Source organism: Sander lucioperca, chromosome 8 (genome assembly GCF_008315115.2).
Source record: "Sander lucioperca isolate FBNREF2018 chromosome 8, SLUC_FBN_1.2, whole genome shotgun sequence".
Taxonomy (NCBI): domain Eukaryota; kingdom Metazoa; phylum Chordata; class Actinopteri; order Perciformes; family Percidae; genus Sander; species Sander lucioperca.
In genome coordinates this window covers 20,321,316-20,340,060 of record NC_050180.1, presented here as the reverse complement: position 1 = coordinate 20,340,060, position 18,745 = coordinate 20,321,316, and the positions used below count along the sequence as shown (strand labels likewise).

The following is an 18,745-nucleotide window of genomic DNA, read 5'->3' as shown; positions in this document are numbered from 1 at the left end:
TCAAAATTAAAACATTCTGGTAAAACTGCTCACTCAGAGTAACTAATAAAACTGGTTGTGCTTTTGGATAGGGGTGCACCAGTCAGATACTCAGGATTGGTATCAATCCAAACTTTAAAAATTAACAAAAAAAAGAGAAATATTTTTGCCACAACATGAACATATTATAAATAATAAATAAATAAACAAATAACATTGTGTACAGGCTAATATTGAACTAATGCTAAGGCATGTGCGTGCGTGTGTCGGTCGGATCTCCGCTCTGTGTCAATATGCAGAGAGGACAGATAAGCTTGCGCTTACGCACTCAGACGCTTTTGGAACTGAAATTTGGCACCCAAAGATAAATCATTTTTCGATACTCATAGGATCTGGGTATTTTTTTCGGTGCCATAAAAGTATCGACGTTCGGTGCCCAGCCCTATCCTATACACAGATTTGCACTGGAGTATTGCTCCATATGCTGGAAGCATAAGGCTGTCAGATGAAGTGCAATACATGGTCCTTCAATATGATTATGATTCCACAATACAATTTGTCTGTAAGGTTTGCAGCCTTTCTGCATTCTCCTTTTTAGGCACCACTTGTTGTTTGCCTCATGACCTCTATGACTCACCACAAATTGGGAAGATATGATAATATTTCTGACCATCTGCTATCCATAATGATAGTCCTGGTGTTCAAGGACCAAAATTAAAATTTAAATAGGCTTCAAAACTCTGCACATTTAACTGCAAAGTGAAATAGATTCAGACTAGACAGAGGAGACTCCAGTGCCATAAAGGGTGATGGAGGTGACAGAAAGTATTTTATATTCCTCAGTTATTGTCTTTTATAGGGCAATATGTCCCATCCAAAGCGTTGAAGCAGAATTCATTTTGCCACTTGGAATCAGCGGAAAGCTGTATATACAATATTGACATATAATCACTTCATAACGTTGATATGGTGAACATGTTAGCAAACAGTGACCTATTTATACATCTACCAGACAGATACGTATTTAATTGGAATCATAACAGTAAAGTTGTTAGCCACAAAACCAAAACAATGAGCTGAGAGACTCTAAAAGACTTTGGGGAGTTGAGGCTGTAATTCTCTGTGGGTTGGTCACTCGAGCAACACCTTTCACATCACACATTGTCATTTCAGCCATTGTTAATATAGAAAAATTAATTAGTTCAGCTTCAAAGTCTCTAATTTCACTGTACAGGGCCTAGTGATAAGAGCAGTGAAGGTGTGAACAAAGCCAGCAGTCAAACACTAAAAAGGTGGGGATAATTAAAAATAATGAGCTGTGTAGGTTGTTCCTGTAACAGCATGCGGCCTATTGATACCATGAATACTGCCTAGTGTTTTTTCATATGACCAAATATCCACTAAGAGCCTCCCCCTCTGAGTCATTCATATTACATTTACTTATCGAAATGGCCCTGACAGAACTGTAATGGATTTGAAGTGGTCATTAGTGCTCAGCAATGCAGGAGAAATTAAAAATGACAGCAGCATAGAAACAAAATGGTATGACTCTCCATGATACCACACCAAATCCCATCTGGTTAGATAGTCTAACAAGAGCTGTGCATGTTGCACACACTAACAGAAAGTAAAATATGACTGACTCATCTGCAAGGTAGAACACACAGGATGTTATTTCATAATGTTATTATCTGATTGATACAAATGTATTTTTAGCTATAACTCACTTCATGTTAGCTTGGAGGGTTAAGGTCACATTTGCCACAGGAGAAATGCTAGATTTCCAAAACTGCTTCTGATTTATCACATGCAATATGCTTGTTAAAGACTTGCTTTCTCTATTATTATCACAATTAATTATTGTTCATTAGCACGTCTTATTAGGTACCAGTGAGTGTTAACTGTAAAATGTCCTCTGGGGAACTGATTAAATTAGCTTTACTCTTTCACATATGTTCCTTTTATCTTAAGAGGATAGGACTTTTTCTTTCAGTAGCACATACAGTACGCAGAACTTGTGATGTTGGTCAAAGTAATTCTTGAGACTATAGTAAATTAAAGACTACAGTGAGCAGTTCTTTAAATATGCAAAGCTCCATGCATGATTTGTGCTTCAGAGACTCATTGTTAATGAAAATAGTCAGTGGTGCTGAGCGATATACACACTGATTAATGACATCTTCAAAACTAATTTCATTAAAAAAATGTGCATTTCAGAAATGCAGTCAGGTTCTTTGCCCAATGTGGCTGAAATATTAATTGAATATAACCAATGTTATTAAGGCAGTATTTATCGTTAATGTGGACAGTATATTTGATATCATTCTAAGCTCTGTTTTGGAGTGATAACGATGAATAATTACATTTTGAATGACTAATAGTGTATATTTAGTAAAAAAAACAGACAACTTAATCTAATTAGGGGAAAGTCATAAGAGGGATCGTATTTTACAATAACAAATTTAGTGAAATGTCGAAGACAAAAATTGTCAGGAAAGCTTACATGAATCCTCAACACATCTTAGTAATTAAGAGCTATATCCAAATGAATGGCTGAGAGAGCTGCAAACAGAGGATAATGATGCTGAAATGCTGGACATGCAGAGTTTATTACATTTCTCTAAGACAGCTCAGTTTGGCTCAAATTCCTCACTGTCTGCACAGAGCTGTGCAGAGCCATTCTCTCTGTGAGAAAGAGTAAGCATGTGTTTCTGTGCTTCCACAGCCACTTGCTCTCACAGAAACCTGGTGAGGGATGCTCCCCTAGATGTCAGATATGTCAGTAGTAATCTCAATTCCAACAATCTTGAAACAGAATGCTCCTATTTTAAACATTTGAGCTAGATGATGGAAAAGAAGGCAAGTTGCATGCTTTTTTATTTATAAGCAGCTCACTGTTTTTGGAAACAATAGAGTCTATGGAGCACATAACCAACCGAGGGAGCTGTGGATGGGAAGACATCTACTGTGAGGAGCCTCATGGGAAGTGGCCTGGAGAATTAGTTACTGCAGTGTCTCCTGAACTGTAACCAGCCACAATATAGGAGGATAAAAAGGGTTGGTCTCCCGCGACAATTCACTGTTCTTCAGTTGAGTAATAACCATCTATGATTAAAAAAAAACAGTGTGGTGAGGAAACTGTGGCATTCTTGGACTACATTCTCCTACAAACTACAAAGTAATCAAAAGCATATGGCTGCAATTAACACCTAAAATGGGTTTCCATATAATAGTCTGTGGATGAATAGTCAATGTTTAAAACTTCAGGAAATGGACCATATAGTAGCACAGTTAAATTTCAGTTTTACATCTTGAGCAATTATTCATAATTAGTAGGGCTGTCAAAATAACGCGTTCATTTCGATTAATTAATCTGAGAAAAAATAACGCGTTAAAAAAAATAACGCAGATTAATCCATTCCATATTGACGTTTGACCCGGAGCCGTTCTAGCCACCATTGGACTGTAAAATGAAGGAGGGAGACGAGAATGTGCTGCCTGGATCATTAATTGGAACATTTACTTGTAAAAATCTTCTTCCTGCCAACCCTGGTTACCGAAATCTGGTGCCACTGATATGTCTGCGCTTCTCTCTGATGCTCTGAAACAGTTGTTACAGGAAACAGAAACACCGCTGCACGTGACGCTAGTTAACACTATACTCAACAGCAGCTAACGTTAGCCTACCGCTAGCTAGTAGCTGGATTAAACACGGTTAAAATGCTAAACGCTAAACGGTGTAAAGTTTGACTGTGTTTTACTGTAGAGGATTCAACACTGGTATGTAACAATCTGCAACTGCCGTCGGAAAAACCACACGTTCAATAAAACTGGTAAACTACAGCCTTGTGGTGCATTTGAAGTTATTGTAAATGTCCTTTTCCCATCTGGTGGTTGTTTTTGTCGTTCAACAGCAATTTACTAGTGAAATAAGTTATTGTTATTGTTATACATTATTATTAAATCATTTAATTTTGACCATATGGCCTTAGCAATAAACAAGCCGTTCTTTAATGTCACCAACTGTTGTTTAGTACCCTTTATTTTTCTTTTCTTTACTTTACTTTCTTAAAAGGTATCAGTTCAGGCACCGTTAATTATGTATGCGATTCATTTCGATTTATTAATCACAGAGTATGTAATTAATTACATTAAAATTTTTAATCGATTGACAGCCCTAATAATTAGCAAGATGTTTTTTTAGATGGGCGTTGGGATGGATATCTCAAAATGTGTGTTAACCTGTCTCAGACAAAATCCATATACACAGTATTTGGACACAAGCTATAGGTATAAAGAGGGCCTCAGAGTGGAGTGTAAATTAAGAGTCAATACAACGAGGCTGTGTAATTACTGCAAAATCTCGGGAACATTGTAGATAATTTGTTCACCTTCATTCATCAAAGCTGGGGCCTCGGTTACCAATCAGTCCCAACAGAGAATGTTGTGATAATTTCAGGCAGAAATAAATACAGTTGCAGTTTTTTATTTATTTTGTGGTAAATGGAGATACAATTAAGCTCTGCCTGAGTCTCGGGGAAACAAGGTGCCATGCCTACAAAGAAATTTGCAAGATTGGTTGGTTTGTTGAGGTCCAGGATGTTTGATCTGGGCTTGTAAATTTGGTTCTGAATTGGATTATTTCATGCATTATTTAGCATTCTTCCAAATTGAACATTTGTTTAATTAACTGTTTAACAATGCAAGAAACTGGTTGAATTTGCTTTAATTTTTGTACATATATAATAAGAAATTTGTTGAGGAACTGACCAAAACTAAAATGCTGCATATAAAATATGCTATACTATTGTAAGCACTGTCTTTGGTAGCTCCTTTGCAATGACATTTATATGTGGTGACAAGTTTACAGCATATTGCTTCATTGTATTTAATGGCCATACACCAATAGAAGGTACCAAAAGAGCCAAATGCATTCACAGAAAGTTGATGAATTCAATACAAGAAGATTTTCAGATCTATCTATAATAAACTATCTATAATTTATCAGTGAAGCTACCCAGTCAACTGCAAAAATGACTTGTTTGGCTCTCATGCAGCAGAATAAACAGCCTGTTATCTCCAGCAGAGCCACTCAGTGTCTTCTCCTACAGGACTACAGCCAATCAAAGAGGGAGCCCATCTCTCCCTTTGTGATTATTTAAACTGCATAACATAACACACACAGCTTGGTTTGCAACCTACTGGAGCTCTCATGCCTGTACATGAAACTAACAATTTTGGTGGCAAAAGGAGCACTTCTAATTCCACATGTCAATCATAAGTGGATCATTGATTGGCCTGACAGGAGGCGCCAGTCTACAGATGGCTGCTCTGAGTGCTATGCTACTGTACAGAACATGACATGGCTGACCGTTTGTGTCTCCATTTTCATGTGTTAATTCTTGTAGACTGCCTATTGTAAGTCACACAGAGGCAGTTAAAAGCAAAGAAATTCAATGTAAAACCAAAGCTGCTAAATAAAAAAGTGAATAGTATGCTGGTGAGTCAAGACAATACAAGGTCTAATGTGGTGCATCTGATATGATTCTATTTCTTCATATTTGAAAGTTAGCATATCCAACTATTTAACATGAGGAGGAAAACTGGAATATGTTTGATGGAGTGCTGGTTCATGAATTAACTTTGATTGGCATACTGTCCTAGAATTATAGTTAAATCCTTTCCATAAATGTTGCAGTTTGTCAATCAGAAATCCCACAGAGAAGGATTACAGTCACAAGTTTTTCCACATCCTGTAGTGCACAGGGATATTGTGATATTTCTACTTGATTCCCTCTTACTTTTCCATTCTCCAACTGGATAGTCCAATAGGACTTCATATATAAAGGCGAGTGTTGCTGAGCAAGCAAGCCCTATTCAGCACTGCACGGCACCAGCATAATTACTGGGTTAACTTTATCCATTACCTTTTTTTTACCGAGTGTTTGTGTGATTTTTAAGTTTTACCTCACAGTTAAATCTTTACCTCTACAAATCTATCATCAATTCTACAAAACAATGCACATATGACATTCAAAACTGCGAAAGGGTACACAAATTCAATTCAATTCACAATCATAATCGTAAATAACCTTGGGGTTGGGTAACATGACGGTATATACCGTGCGACTGTAGAAATGTGTCCACAAGTAGAGATTTGGCAATACCGTTTCCACCGCGGGAGCTGTTCTCGCTTGATCTAGTGATTCTGGCATGATCTTGTGATTCTCGAGAATCCCGCTGCTGTGCTGGGTAACGGGATTTTGGGAATGGAGAACGAATGTGAAGTTGTAAATAAAGATAAGGAGGAGGCATCCCAACCTTAATAATAATAAAAATATGGTTCTCGTTTATACTGAAGCTGGAGTTGATAATTACCATACATTTGCACGCTGTAGTTTTTTTTGACAATGTTGTCATAAACATGAAAGATGAGCGAATTCTGCAAATCAAGTCGGGTTTTATTGGTATACTCTAAAATACAAAGAAAGAACTTTAGTTTTTCTGTTTTGAGTCTTTTGTTTTTAACTCAAGTGTTATCTCGTGTGAGGCAGTTGTTTTTTGTTTGTATGGAAATAAAAGAAGAAAGTAATCAAATGTGATGAAATACGGTGCGATTATTTTAACCACTTCTTATTTGAATTTACAGAACAATCACTGTATCATGATGTATACTGTTACGTGATATAAAATGACATATACCGTAACAGAAGATTACACAAAAAAACCCAAAACAATAACATTAAGTCAAAATAAGCCATTGTCTTCTGTGATTTTCAACATATCTGTAAGTAAATATTGCAATTTTGACACAGTGATGCAACAATACAACTGATGCCATTTTGTGCCAGCTGCTAAATATTGTCTTAATAGACTGCCAGGGACAATTTGACAAGCGATATCAGAGTAAGTCATTAACTCCAAAGAAGATCAATTGTGGAGGATGGACCACATTCATATTCTATTTGGCTACCCAGCACCATGGTGTTCATGGTCAAAGGAGGGCCAACAATTGATTAGCAATTAAGACCCTTGACTTAGTGTTTAACGAGCAAGTGGAAAAGAATGCTCTGTGCCGGCCATTTATCTGATGTATCTGAATGGTTGTTTCCTGAGGACTTAGGAATAGGGATAGGATATGCATTACGTTGAAAACAATGAGATTATTCAGAGATGATTTTTGAAAGATAAATTAGCAAACAGGCTAAATGTATTAATACATTCCAGTAATTTGTATGTAAGTGGCTGCATGTTTGGCACATATTTTTCCGATGATGCTGTTTCTCTCTTAGATTCACACAGCTGTACAGTGCAACATGGGTTGTTGTGGATATTTCTGTATCTGTGCTCGGATGGTCTTGGCATAGTCGAGACTGTGCCCTCTCACTGTGACACGTAGGCTGTGGTGTCAGGTATGCGTAGGCTGGCCAGCTACTGTCAGCTACAGTAACACTCATCACAAACTCTGCATAAAGAGAAGAGAATACACACATAGCCTACACTGACTCTGTGTAGGTGGAACTCCAGAGCCAGGTGCTAAATAGATAGTAAAGAGCATCTAAATGATCTAACAACTCTGTGTTGTTTGGATCCTTAACTACAGTGTGTGTTCCGATTCAGTATCAAGGCCAACACAATTATTTTGGTATCACTGCTTTATGAAGAGAAAAAACTGTTTAAGGAACATGGAGTCAGAGAAATGCAGACTCTTATAATATACAAATTGTGCTTGAAACACTTGAAACATGTATTTTCTTTTCAAATTTATTGGCTGGTTGAATCTCAACTGATATCTCCTGCTTAAAACCACACAACACTCAATTAATGCCACGTAAAGATAAGGGTGGAATTCAAATCCAGCAATCAATATGTCAGATTTCCGAGAGGGTGGTCAGTCGAGACCATCAGCAGACACAAAGTCTACAGACAGCAGAGGGCTACAGAGCTGAACCCTGCATTTGGCATCTGCTTTGACGCTGATGGAATTATGGAGAATGGCAGCAAACCCCAAGAGGAACAGGGGTGCCTGGAGTCATGCATCTAAGTGCTGCTAGACAAACCCCATTTCCTCCCCTCACTGGAGTCCTCCTTATGACATTCACTATCCTGACAGCGGATGATCAAAATAACACTTATTTATTTATGCATGCTTCCAGGAATCACATGTGAGCTAAAGAAGTGTATATTCCTTCCTGGAAAGAAAAACAGACAGCCATCACCCAGGCATTGTGACATTGAGTTTCTGGGCAATGTGCAATCATCTGAGAGTTCCATGCTGTAACTGAATAGTATTTGTTTCATATAATATGTTGGATAGTTTGAAAAGAATGAGCACAGAAAGACATTGACTAGTGAGTATTGAATTGTCCTATTAAATCACTCAATTCAGTTATTGACATTGGATATATTTAGATATGAAATGTCTATGCTTTAACCTCTTGCTTTTGGTCAAAGATTAGTAGAGCTGCAAAGATGTATTTATTATTAATCAATTAGTTGTCAACTATTAAAATAACCACCAACTATTTTGATAATTGATTCATCGGTTTGAGTTATTTTTTACAAATTCTCTGATTCCAGCTTCTTAAATGTGAATATTTTCAAGTTTCTTTCACTCCTCTAAGGTAGAAAACTGAATATCTTTGAGTTTTGGACAAAACAGGACATTTGAGGACGTCATCTTGGGCTTTGGAAAACATTAATCAACATTTTTCACAATTTTCTGACATTTTACAGACCAAAAAATTAAACGATTAATTGAGAAAATAATCAACAAATTTATCAACAATGAAAATAATCGTTAGTTGCAGCCCTCAACATTAGAATTACTTTACATTAACTGAACTTTGGGTGTGTTGCTGTTCAATCATGAGATCTCAGAAGAGGTTGTATTCATGTTGAAATAAGGTATCTTATGTAATTTATGTATATCAGTATGGTAAAAGATCATCCCACAAGCTGTGAATGGTGAAAAGGTGTAATGCGGCACAAAGAGGTGCTGACATAAAAATGTATATGTTGGAATCATAGGAGATATACTGTAGTGGAAGATAAGCCTTACAGTACGGTGGCCCTGAAGTGCAAATCACAACAGCAAATAGAAAAACGCAACAGCAAATCATAAAACACAACGGCAAATAGGAAAACACAACGGCAAATAGGAAAACACGACAGCAAATATGAAAACACGACAGCAAAATAGGAAAACATGACAGCAAATATGAAAACACGACAGCAAATAGGAAAACACGACAGCAAATAGGAAAACACGACAGCAAATATGAAAACACTTCAACAAATCGTAAAACACAACGGCAAATAGGAAAACACAACGGCAAATAGGAAAACACGACAGCAAATATGAAAACACGACAACAAATATGAAAACATGACAGCAAATATGAAAACACGACAGCAAATATGAAAACACGACAGCAAATAGGAAAACATGACAGTAAATATGAAAACACTTCAACAAATCATAAAACACAACGGCAAATAGGAAAACACAACGGCAAATAGGCAAACACGACAGCAAATAGGAAAACACGACAGCAAATATGAAAACACGACAGCAAATATGAAAACACAACAGCAAATATGAAAAAACGACAGCAAATAGGAAAACACGACAGCAAATCGGAAAACACAACAGCAAATAGGAACACAACAGCAAATAGGAAAACACTTCAACAAATCATAAAGCACAACGGCAAACAGGAAAACACGACAGCAAATATGAAAACACTTCAACAAATTTTAAAACACAACGGCATTAACTTCTACCGGAAAAGGTAGGGCCTATCTAGCAGAGGACGGACCCTCCTGATTGGACAGACGGACTGTCTGTCTTTTAACAGGAAGGAGAGGTGAAAAACACGGAAAAGCGCCTACTTTTAACAGAGAGACAGTCCGTCTGTCCAATCAGGAGGGTCCGTCCTCTACTAGATAGGCCCTACCTTTTCCGGTAGAAGTTAATGCCGTTGTGTTTTATGATTTGTTGAAGTGTTTTCCTATTTGCTGTCGTGTTTTCCTATTTGCTGTCATGTTTACCTATTTGCTGTCGTGTTTTCCTATTTGCCGTTGTGTTTTATGATTTATTGAAGCATTTTCCTATTAGCTGTCGTGTTTTCATGTTTGCTGTCATGTTTTCATATTTGCTGTTGTGTTTTCATATTTGTTGAAGTGTTTTCATATTTGCTGTCACGTTTACCTATTTGCTGTCGCATTTTCCTATTTGCTGTTGCGTTTTCCTATTTGCTGTCGTGTTTTCATATTTGTTGTTGTGTTTTCATATTTGCTGTCGTGTTTTCCTATTTGCTGTCGTGTTTTCCTATTTGCTGTTGTGTTTTCCTATTTGCCGTTGTGTTTTATGATTTATTGAAGTGTTTTCCTGTTTGCTGTCGTGTTTTCATATTTGCTGTTGTGTTTTCATATTTGCTGTTGTGTTTTCATATTTGCTGTCGTGTTTTATGATTTGTTTAAGTGTTTTCCTATTTGCTCTCGTGTTTTCCTATTTGCCGTTGTGTTGTGATTTTTTGAAGTGTTTTCATATTTGCTGTCGCGTTTACCTATTTGCTGTCGTGTTTTATGATTTGCTGTTGCGTTTTTCTATTTGCTGTTGTGATTTGCACTTCAGGGCCACCGTATTAAAGGGATACTTCACCGATTTAGCATTAAGCTTTGTCTCAGTAGAAACACGGTAGTATTTTTGAATGACCGTGCTTCCCTCCCTCATGTCCCCCTGAGAGATCTCTGTATTGTGGGTCTGGAAAAAATCTTCTGATGACGTAAAACGAGATTTTTTTGCCCAGAGGCAATGGACAGCCATACTTCCGCATATTTCCAAACCGCCCATAGGGGGTTGGACTGTCGGCATTCTCCGAAATTTCACGAACCAAAACGAGTGTCAGCCATCTTGAATCCTTGCGTAGCTTAGTGGCTTCTCAGCATCAAAACTTTAGATAGATAGATAGATATATTCATCCCGACGGAAATTTTAGAACAATTATGTGCATTCAAACTACCGCACACATGTACCACCGGGATACATTGGTACAGATCAGACACATACAGATACATCCAACTTCAACGAAACTCCCAACGCGAGCTCACAGACTGCTGTGTTTTTGTTGTTGTGGAAACAATTGCCGTATCGGACTATCCAGCTAACAGGCCGGCTGCTCTGTTGCCGGGTAAGACTAGCTAGTGGAGGTGGGCTGTGTTAACACAGACTGCCTGGTGCAGAAATGGGGTGCTTGTATCCAACTAACTGCTAACTGCTGGTGGAGTTTGTGACTGTTAAATGTTGACCATTCTAAAACTCTAGACTTAGACCAACTCTAAAAAACTTCAGTTTATGTCTTGCTCTTACATGAAAGCAAGAAGCTTGTTTTATAGGCAAACCATGTCACAGGAAGACAAGATTATGTATTAATCATACTAAATATGATCCATTTACAATAGAATAAATGAGCTTGATTTCATAATCAAATGTAAACATCTATCAACCGTCATGTTACAGTGCTCGTAGATGGCAACATGTTGGGCATACAATATCCTTTTATTTCAATGATTCTGCTGTTTCTATTGCTGCTCCTTGACTGAAGAATAGCCTCCCGCAAAAGTCTCAGTACACATCAAAAGCCTTTTTAAACTTTATCTCTCTTGTTTTCTTTGGCTTTTCTAGATGTTATGTGTGGTATCTACATTTCTCTTTTTTTTCTCCTGTAAGGCACTTTGTATTCACTACTTTGGAGAGTGCTATAATAAATAAAGTTGCTGATACTGGCACTGAAGAATTACCCATTATTTCAGTCAAGGCTGCCAAAGTTTGATGGTTACATGGTTGCAGCGTTGCCATTTCTTCATGATTACGAATGGAAATGTTTTAACAAAACATTTACACTACTGAAAGCAAAAACTGATCTGGGGTTTTGAATATAGGAGGCTTGTTAAGTATACAGTATAGCCTATGCAAAGGTTTAAGTACTAATAACAATATTAGATAGCATCTTATAAGTCTCATCACTCTTAATGTACATTCTGTTATGAGGAGGCAGGGAAAAGTGGGCCCAAACGCAGAGATGAGACAGGCAGGCAGGGAGGCAGGCAGGAGAAGGTTGCACACGATGATTTATTTGCAGGAAGCAAATACGAGCAAATACAAACAGGAATCCAAAAAAGCCAAAAAGTGCAAAACAGACTGCATGAGGGGTACAAACTGAGGGAGGCAAAAAACTAAGTCCAGAATCAAAGTCAAACAAAAGAACAGGATATCAAAAGCGGGAACACAAAGAGCGCAGGGAAGACACAGACACACAGAGCGAGCATACCAACAGACACGAACGGATACAAAACGATCTAACAGGAGACAAAGGGAACACAGAGGTTAAATACATGAGGTAATGAACAAATGAGGGACAGGTAATACAGCAGGTGAAACACATCAGGGCGGGGCAGGACAATCAACAAAGGCGGGAAAACACAGAAAGTAAAACTAGACATGACAAGACAGAAAACAGACTATCAAAATAAAACAGGAAGCAGAATATAAACAGGGAAATGCACAACAGAAAAATACACAACAAAATATACACCGACCACAATACACAAAACGGGATACACCAACACAACAGGGAACAAAAATATACAAAATAAATATACAAACACAAGACACATACAGAAATCAATAATACAGGTAATAGAAATGGAACAAAATACAAAGCAAAACACCGAAACCATGACACATTCAGTATTATAATCCAATATTCCTTGATTTAAAAAAGGGCACTTTCCTTATGCTGAGAAGCACCTCGTTCATGCTTGTTCATATATTTATTGACTGTGATGACTGTGCCTGAGTGTATGTTAGAGTGTATGTTAGAGTATTTGTGTATTTATTACTTTCATATTCAGGTACGGCACAGCAAATTTCATTGTATATAAGCTTGTGCAATAACAATAAAGTATATATTCTATTCTTAGGAAGAGTCCTGCCATTCACTTGGAGAGAAAGAGAATTCAGATACGGTACTGTAATCTTAAAAGCTTTTATGCTGCATTCTTAAATTGTTTGACAATGCTGACAGGTGGTTATGCTTAACAATTTTCATCTCCACCACCCTTTACTATTGTCCACAGTGATAAGCTGCTGCTTCCTACACAGTATAATGTTGGGAGTTGGAGGGATTATTATTTCTAATTAAAGTGTAACTGGAAGGAGCAGACTGCATAGAGAAGATACCAACAGGGAGAGGTGGCGAGGTACAGTGAGTATCAGTTCAGTAATGAGTACTACATCCTCTCCCAAGCTCAGTGGATGTGTGGTGGTCAAGATAGTCCCCATTGGGCTACGACAAGATCACACAGAGCACAGGACCACCAAACAGCCTTAATAATGCAGAGTGTGGCTCTGTACTGCTGTTAAAGCTGTCAATCTGCTGTGCAAGAAGCCATGTTTGTCTAATCCAACAAGAGGGTTCTCCACTCCAAAGCATATTAATGAGATTTCACATCTTTTCTCCTCTTAAGGGAAGACAGCTACAGAACTACAACAGTGAACCTTTTCAAATTAACACACACACTGTAAATCCTTGGATTTTCCCTTATTGCAGCATTTTATTCTATGGTGACTTACCAAACTGTTGACAAAAAGAGACAAAATAGAAAAATGTATCATCATAAAACATTAAGCAAAAAAAAAAGACTTACCATCAAATCTTTTGTGTCTGGAAACAAAGGTGCTTCTCAACTCATGACTTATTTCATCAACCAGATTCTCAAAGTCCTGTTTGCTCTGTTGGCCAAATTTGTCCTCCATTTCCTGGGTGCAACATGTGTTTCCCTGAGGACATACTCGAAGGTGTTCACCTGCAAAATAGCAACAACAAAAAAACAAAATAGTGTTTTTGTATCCATACTAAAAGTGGCACTAACTATAGACAGACTTAACCCTTGTTTGGTGTTTAGGTCTGTGGGACCCGTTTTCAATGTTTGCTAAAAGAAAAATTATGCTATTTATTATTTCTTCTAACTCAAACTCACTGGCCTTGGCCAATTTTCTGTGAAGAACATAAAAAATAACTTATTTTCAATGACTGCACACGGTACACCCCCCCTACACATAACTATTACATATGAGGTGTTCGGGTCTACTGGACCCAAGTGTAATAATTGTGTAATAATTGTAGGTGCTATGAAACTTAACTGTGTCCTCCTCCTAACTGGGTGTGTGTTTGTGTGTGTGTGTGTGTGTGTGTGTGTGTGTGTGTGTGTGTGTGTGTGTGTGTGTGTGTGTGTGTCTGTGTGTGTGTCTTTGTGTCTGTGCGTCTCTGTGTGTGTCTGTGCGTCTGTATGTGTGCGTGTGAGTGTAGGTGTCTGTGTGCGGTAATGTTGTCTGTCTGCACCTGCTATTCCCACACAAAGTTATAAAATTGTTACATTTCAAGCACTTTCACCTGCTGTGATTAAGTTCTAAGAAATAAGCACCAATAATGATCAAAAATCTTGTTTCTATTTTTTTTTAACTTTTTTTATAATTGAATTTCCTTGTTTTCTCACAAAAAACAAAAATTATCATATGATCATAAATGTGATCTCACAGGAGTAAATGGCAAATATGAACCATAAATGATATATATATATATATTTGGTAATTGAGCTAAAGGAAACATCTGTTAAGTATTTTTACATAAATTGTTATGGCTGTGTTGATTTAAAAGCCTAATAATGTGGTGGGTCCACCAGACCCGGGAACATTGGCTGTGTAACAAAAATATGAACACCACACAAGGGTTAATACATGTAACATGACTGGAGTAGGCTATATAAAATTAGAACATTCAACTTCAAGAAATCCTTTCTTTCTCTCACTCCAGCAAGTCGGGTGCTTAAAATTCACTCAATGATTCAATAAAACTTTTACAGCAAAATCTCTCATTTTGGACACAATCATTTGAGCTGATAACAGTATTTAACTTTTATGTTCTTCCATTGTGGTTTGCAAAATCCCATCAGATCTTAATTAGCTGAAATGCGTTCAAATTGAGAGTTTGCTAAGCCTCATCCCCACTTAGTTACTGTTGCTATGTCTGACAAGCTTCCCATTTTCACAGGGCACATGTGCAGTTTACAATGATGCCCGTGGCAGATTTAGGCTACATCGTTGTGAAAAGTAGAACTACTGCAATCTTGTAATGGGTAACGAAAACACCAAGTCACCTGAGCCAAAAGGACCTGTGTTCGGAGAAATGACGGAAAAATATGGACCGGAAGATAACGGACATATTTCTGATATTACCTCTCCAACACGGTTGTGACAATAGCTTATCCATACAAGGACCACATCTCTGAACTGGTCAGATTTAGTCTGCGAACTAGGTCAATAAGAAAGACAACGTCTGTGAACTTGTCAGATATTTCTGTGGACTTATCAAGAGACAGACTGAGAACTGTCCTGGATTTAGCAAGGTTTACTGAAATTAAACTAAGCTTTGTAGCGACGGCTACATCGTAGTGAACAGTAGAACTACTGCAATCTTGTAGTGGGTAACGAAAACACCAAGTAACCGGAGCCAAAAGGACCTGTGGTCGGAGAATTTTTTTTTTTTTATCATTGTTACCTGCTCTTTAATGTTTTAATTTTTTTTTTTTTTTAATCGTTTTCTAACTGCTCTTCAATGTTTTATGTAAAGCACTTTGAATTGCCCTGTTGCTGAAATGTGCTATACAAATAAAGCTGCCTTGCCTTGCCTTACAACTTAAATTTCTTGGTAATTTGTTAAACAATGGGTGCTTGATTTTAGACATAGGTAGACAATACAGGCATCTAATTTCTAGCTGGTAACTGTTGACTTTGTCACCTAAAATGACAACTGTCTCTAGCAGATTAAATTGCTGCTAGCTGCAGCACATTCAGTCGACCAATCAGTAGCCACACAGAAGTGTGAATGAGCTGTGAATGTGCGTACCCAACGACCAATCACCAACTAAGAGATAGCAACCCTGGTTTAAACCATTTACACTTTTTCGTTTGGCTTTGTTACCATAGACATATTCAGACTTCGTAAATATCCTGCAAAATCAAAAACATGGTGTACGCAAAATTCTGTGGCCTTTCCCTTGAGACATGGCACCAAAAAAGAGCCAAATGTAATTTTGTGATGTCAAATGTTACTGTGTGGATAATTTGGAACTTCAGTTTGTCAGATACCCTTTCAAACATTTGAACACTTTTAAACATAAAACTATACTAAACAAATGAGGGGGTGAGAGTAGATGGTGCATTATAGTTCCTCCTCTTTCACATAACCCTTGGTTTCTCAGAACTGTAGCTCACAAACCAACATTTAAGGTGTCACCAACATGATATTTTCCTCCCCGGAGATGTGATAGACTATGCATTTTCATTGTAATTTTCTCTGTACAGAAAATAAGTTGCTGATTTCAGAAATGGACAGAGTAAAAAAACTGCCGTGTGCCTTGTAAGTTCTTTAACATGATTTTGTGCACTGTAGAAGAGGATCACAGGTAGTTTCTTTTTGGTCTGACAATAAGAGTTATCATTGGCAAAGGGTTATCAAAGTTTAATCAGTGAGGTGAACAGATAAAACATTCCTTTAAACTATTCTCTATCATTAAATCATTGATGATGTTGGTAAAAAACTGAAGTGTATCAAAAGTTAATCATCTACAGCATTTCATTTTCCCATGCAGCAATTTCAAGAAGACTCAGTCTGTAATTTCTTCATTTCACAGTCTAAAAACTATGGAAGTGTATTGATGACAAAAGATTTAAGAGAGCACAAAACAAATTTGAGGGCCACTCAATCTACAACTTAACCTTTGGGAATTGTGTAACTACATTTGACCCAATTTAAATTGCGAAGTAAAAGCTCATCCTGTTCCTACTTTTAAAATAAAAGCTGGGATAGTGTGGCCTCTTTCTTTACCAAGTGAAGACAGAGAGCAGTAGCCTTTGTGGTGTCCGTCTTATCTTAAAAGTCAAAATGCGCTTAGTTAACACTAAATGACTAAAATCTAATTACATCACATTTATGGATGAGGCTGAATGTGATTTCTGAATGAAATGCTGCCCTCAGAAATCTAATGAGCCTGATATGAGGTGGTTGGTTTTACTGTGATCTGATCCCACTCCACATGGGATTAAAAAAAAGCCTAATAATAATAATAATAATAATAATAATAATAATAATAATAATAATAATAATAATAATAATAATAATAATACAATTATTATGGGATGTGGCTACATTCAGAATGACCACATTTTTAGAATAGGCGTGACACAAATCTGACATACCGGTATAAATAAACTAGATGGCGGTTAGGGGATCAGTTAGATCGTCAGAAGTTCAATTTACAGTGCAGATCAACACGCCCACAACAATTTAAATTTGAGGCTAAACGATAATGCATATAGACAGGGACGCCGTATAGGGGGGAAAAGTTAGGACAATTCCAAGGGCCCATGACTGACAGGGGCCCCAAAAATAGGTAAAAACTAATATAAAATTATTAGGGTTGTCAAAATAACGCGTTAATTTCGATTAATTAATCTGAGAAAAAATAACGCGTTAAAAAAAATAACGCAGATTAATTCATTCCATATTGACGTTTGACCCGGAGCCGTTCTAGCCACCATTCAACTGTAAAATGAAGGAGGAAGACGAGAATGTAGGAACATTTACTTGTAAAAATCTTCTTCCTGAATAGGGTTGGGTACCGAAATCTGGTACCACTGATATGTCTGCACTTCTCTCGGATGCTCTGAAACAGACGATACAGACAACACAAACACCGCTGCATGTGATGCTAGTTAACACTATACTCAACAGCAGCTAATGTTAGCCTACCGCTAGCTAGTAGCTGGATTAAAAACGGTTAAAGGAGAATTCCGGTCGATTCCAACCCGTAGCTCTGTTGTTTGTAAATTAGGAGTACTGTCAGTAGCGAGAAAAATGAAACCAATCAGTGCCGCCTACACCGCGTTATCCTCCTGCTAGCGTTAGCACCCAAAGGCTTAAACAGGGCTTAAACAGGGCAAGTTTTAGCCTCTGAACATGCTCGAAATGCCATTACAAGTGCTTAGCCATGTGCAGTTATTCCTTCCAAGGGAACACAGCGAATTTGACTGCAGTAGATGTGACAGAAAGCCATAAAAGTTGTGTTAATCCATACCTCTGGTTATTTCCTGGCCCACACTAGTCGAATGCCGATCTCATACAATCCAATATTCCAAAATGTATTTTTTCCACAAAAAACGATTTGCCGAGGTTCTTTCCATAGTAATGCGTATGTATCAACAAGCTGTAACCTGACACCACAGTGGAGCGAGCAGAGCTGCAGTTCAAGAGTTCAACAGCTAGGTAACCTAGCAACGGCAGCAGACGGAGCTTGGAGTTAGATCAGGACTAATATGAGAAAATGGTTCGAGTTTGTGCCTTTCCAAATTGCGGCAACCAAATGAAGAGATATTTAAGCTTGAGCTTTCACCGTCTACCCCTCCACAACCGGGAGATTTCACAGTTGTGGCTGGTTGCACGTGATGCGGGTACATGATGCTCGTGTGGATACTGTATCGCAATGACCACCGAGGAAGAAAGCCTGTGCTGTAAGGAATGGGATCTCATCCAGCCTGGTCTGGATGGGTCCCCAGATAACGGACATTGTTTCGCCCATACACAGAGGTTTCCCCATCTGATCTATAAGGATGTTCTGGAAGCGTTTTTTTTTTTGTCCCGAA

The 18,745-nt window shown here is 37.8% G+C and overlaps 1 protein-coding gene across 2 annotated transcripts in view; it reads right to left on the bottom strand.

The window, feature by feature from the left end:
• The window catches only part of LOC116047662 (glypican-6-like), a 113,063-nt gene that overhangs the window by 69,631 nt on the left and 24,687 nt on the right, over positions 1-18,745 (bottom strand). For both annotated transcript variants that reach the window (XM_031296574.2, XM_031296585.2), the window contains exon 2: positions 13,693-13,851. In XM_031296574.2, coding sequence (XP_031152434.1) covers positions 13,693-13,851 — 159 coding nt within the window. The remainder of the gene's footprint in view (positions 1-13,692; positions 13,852-18,745) is intronic.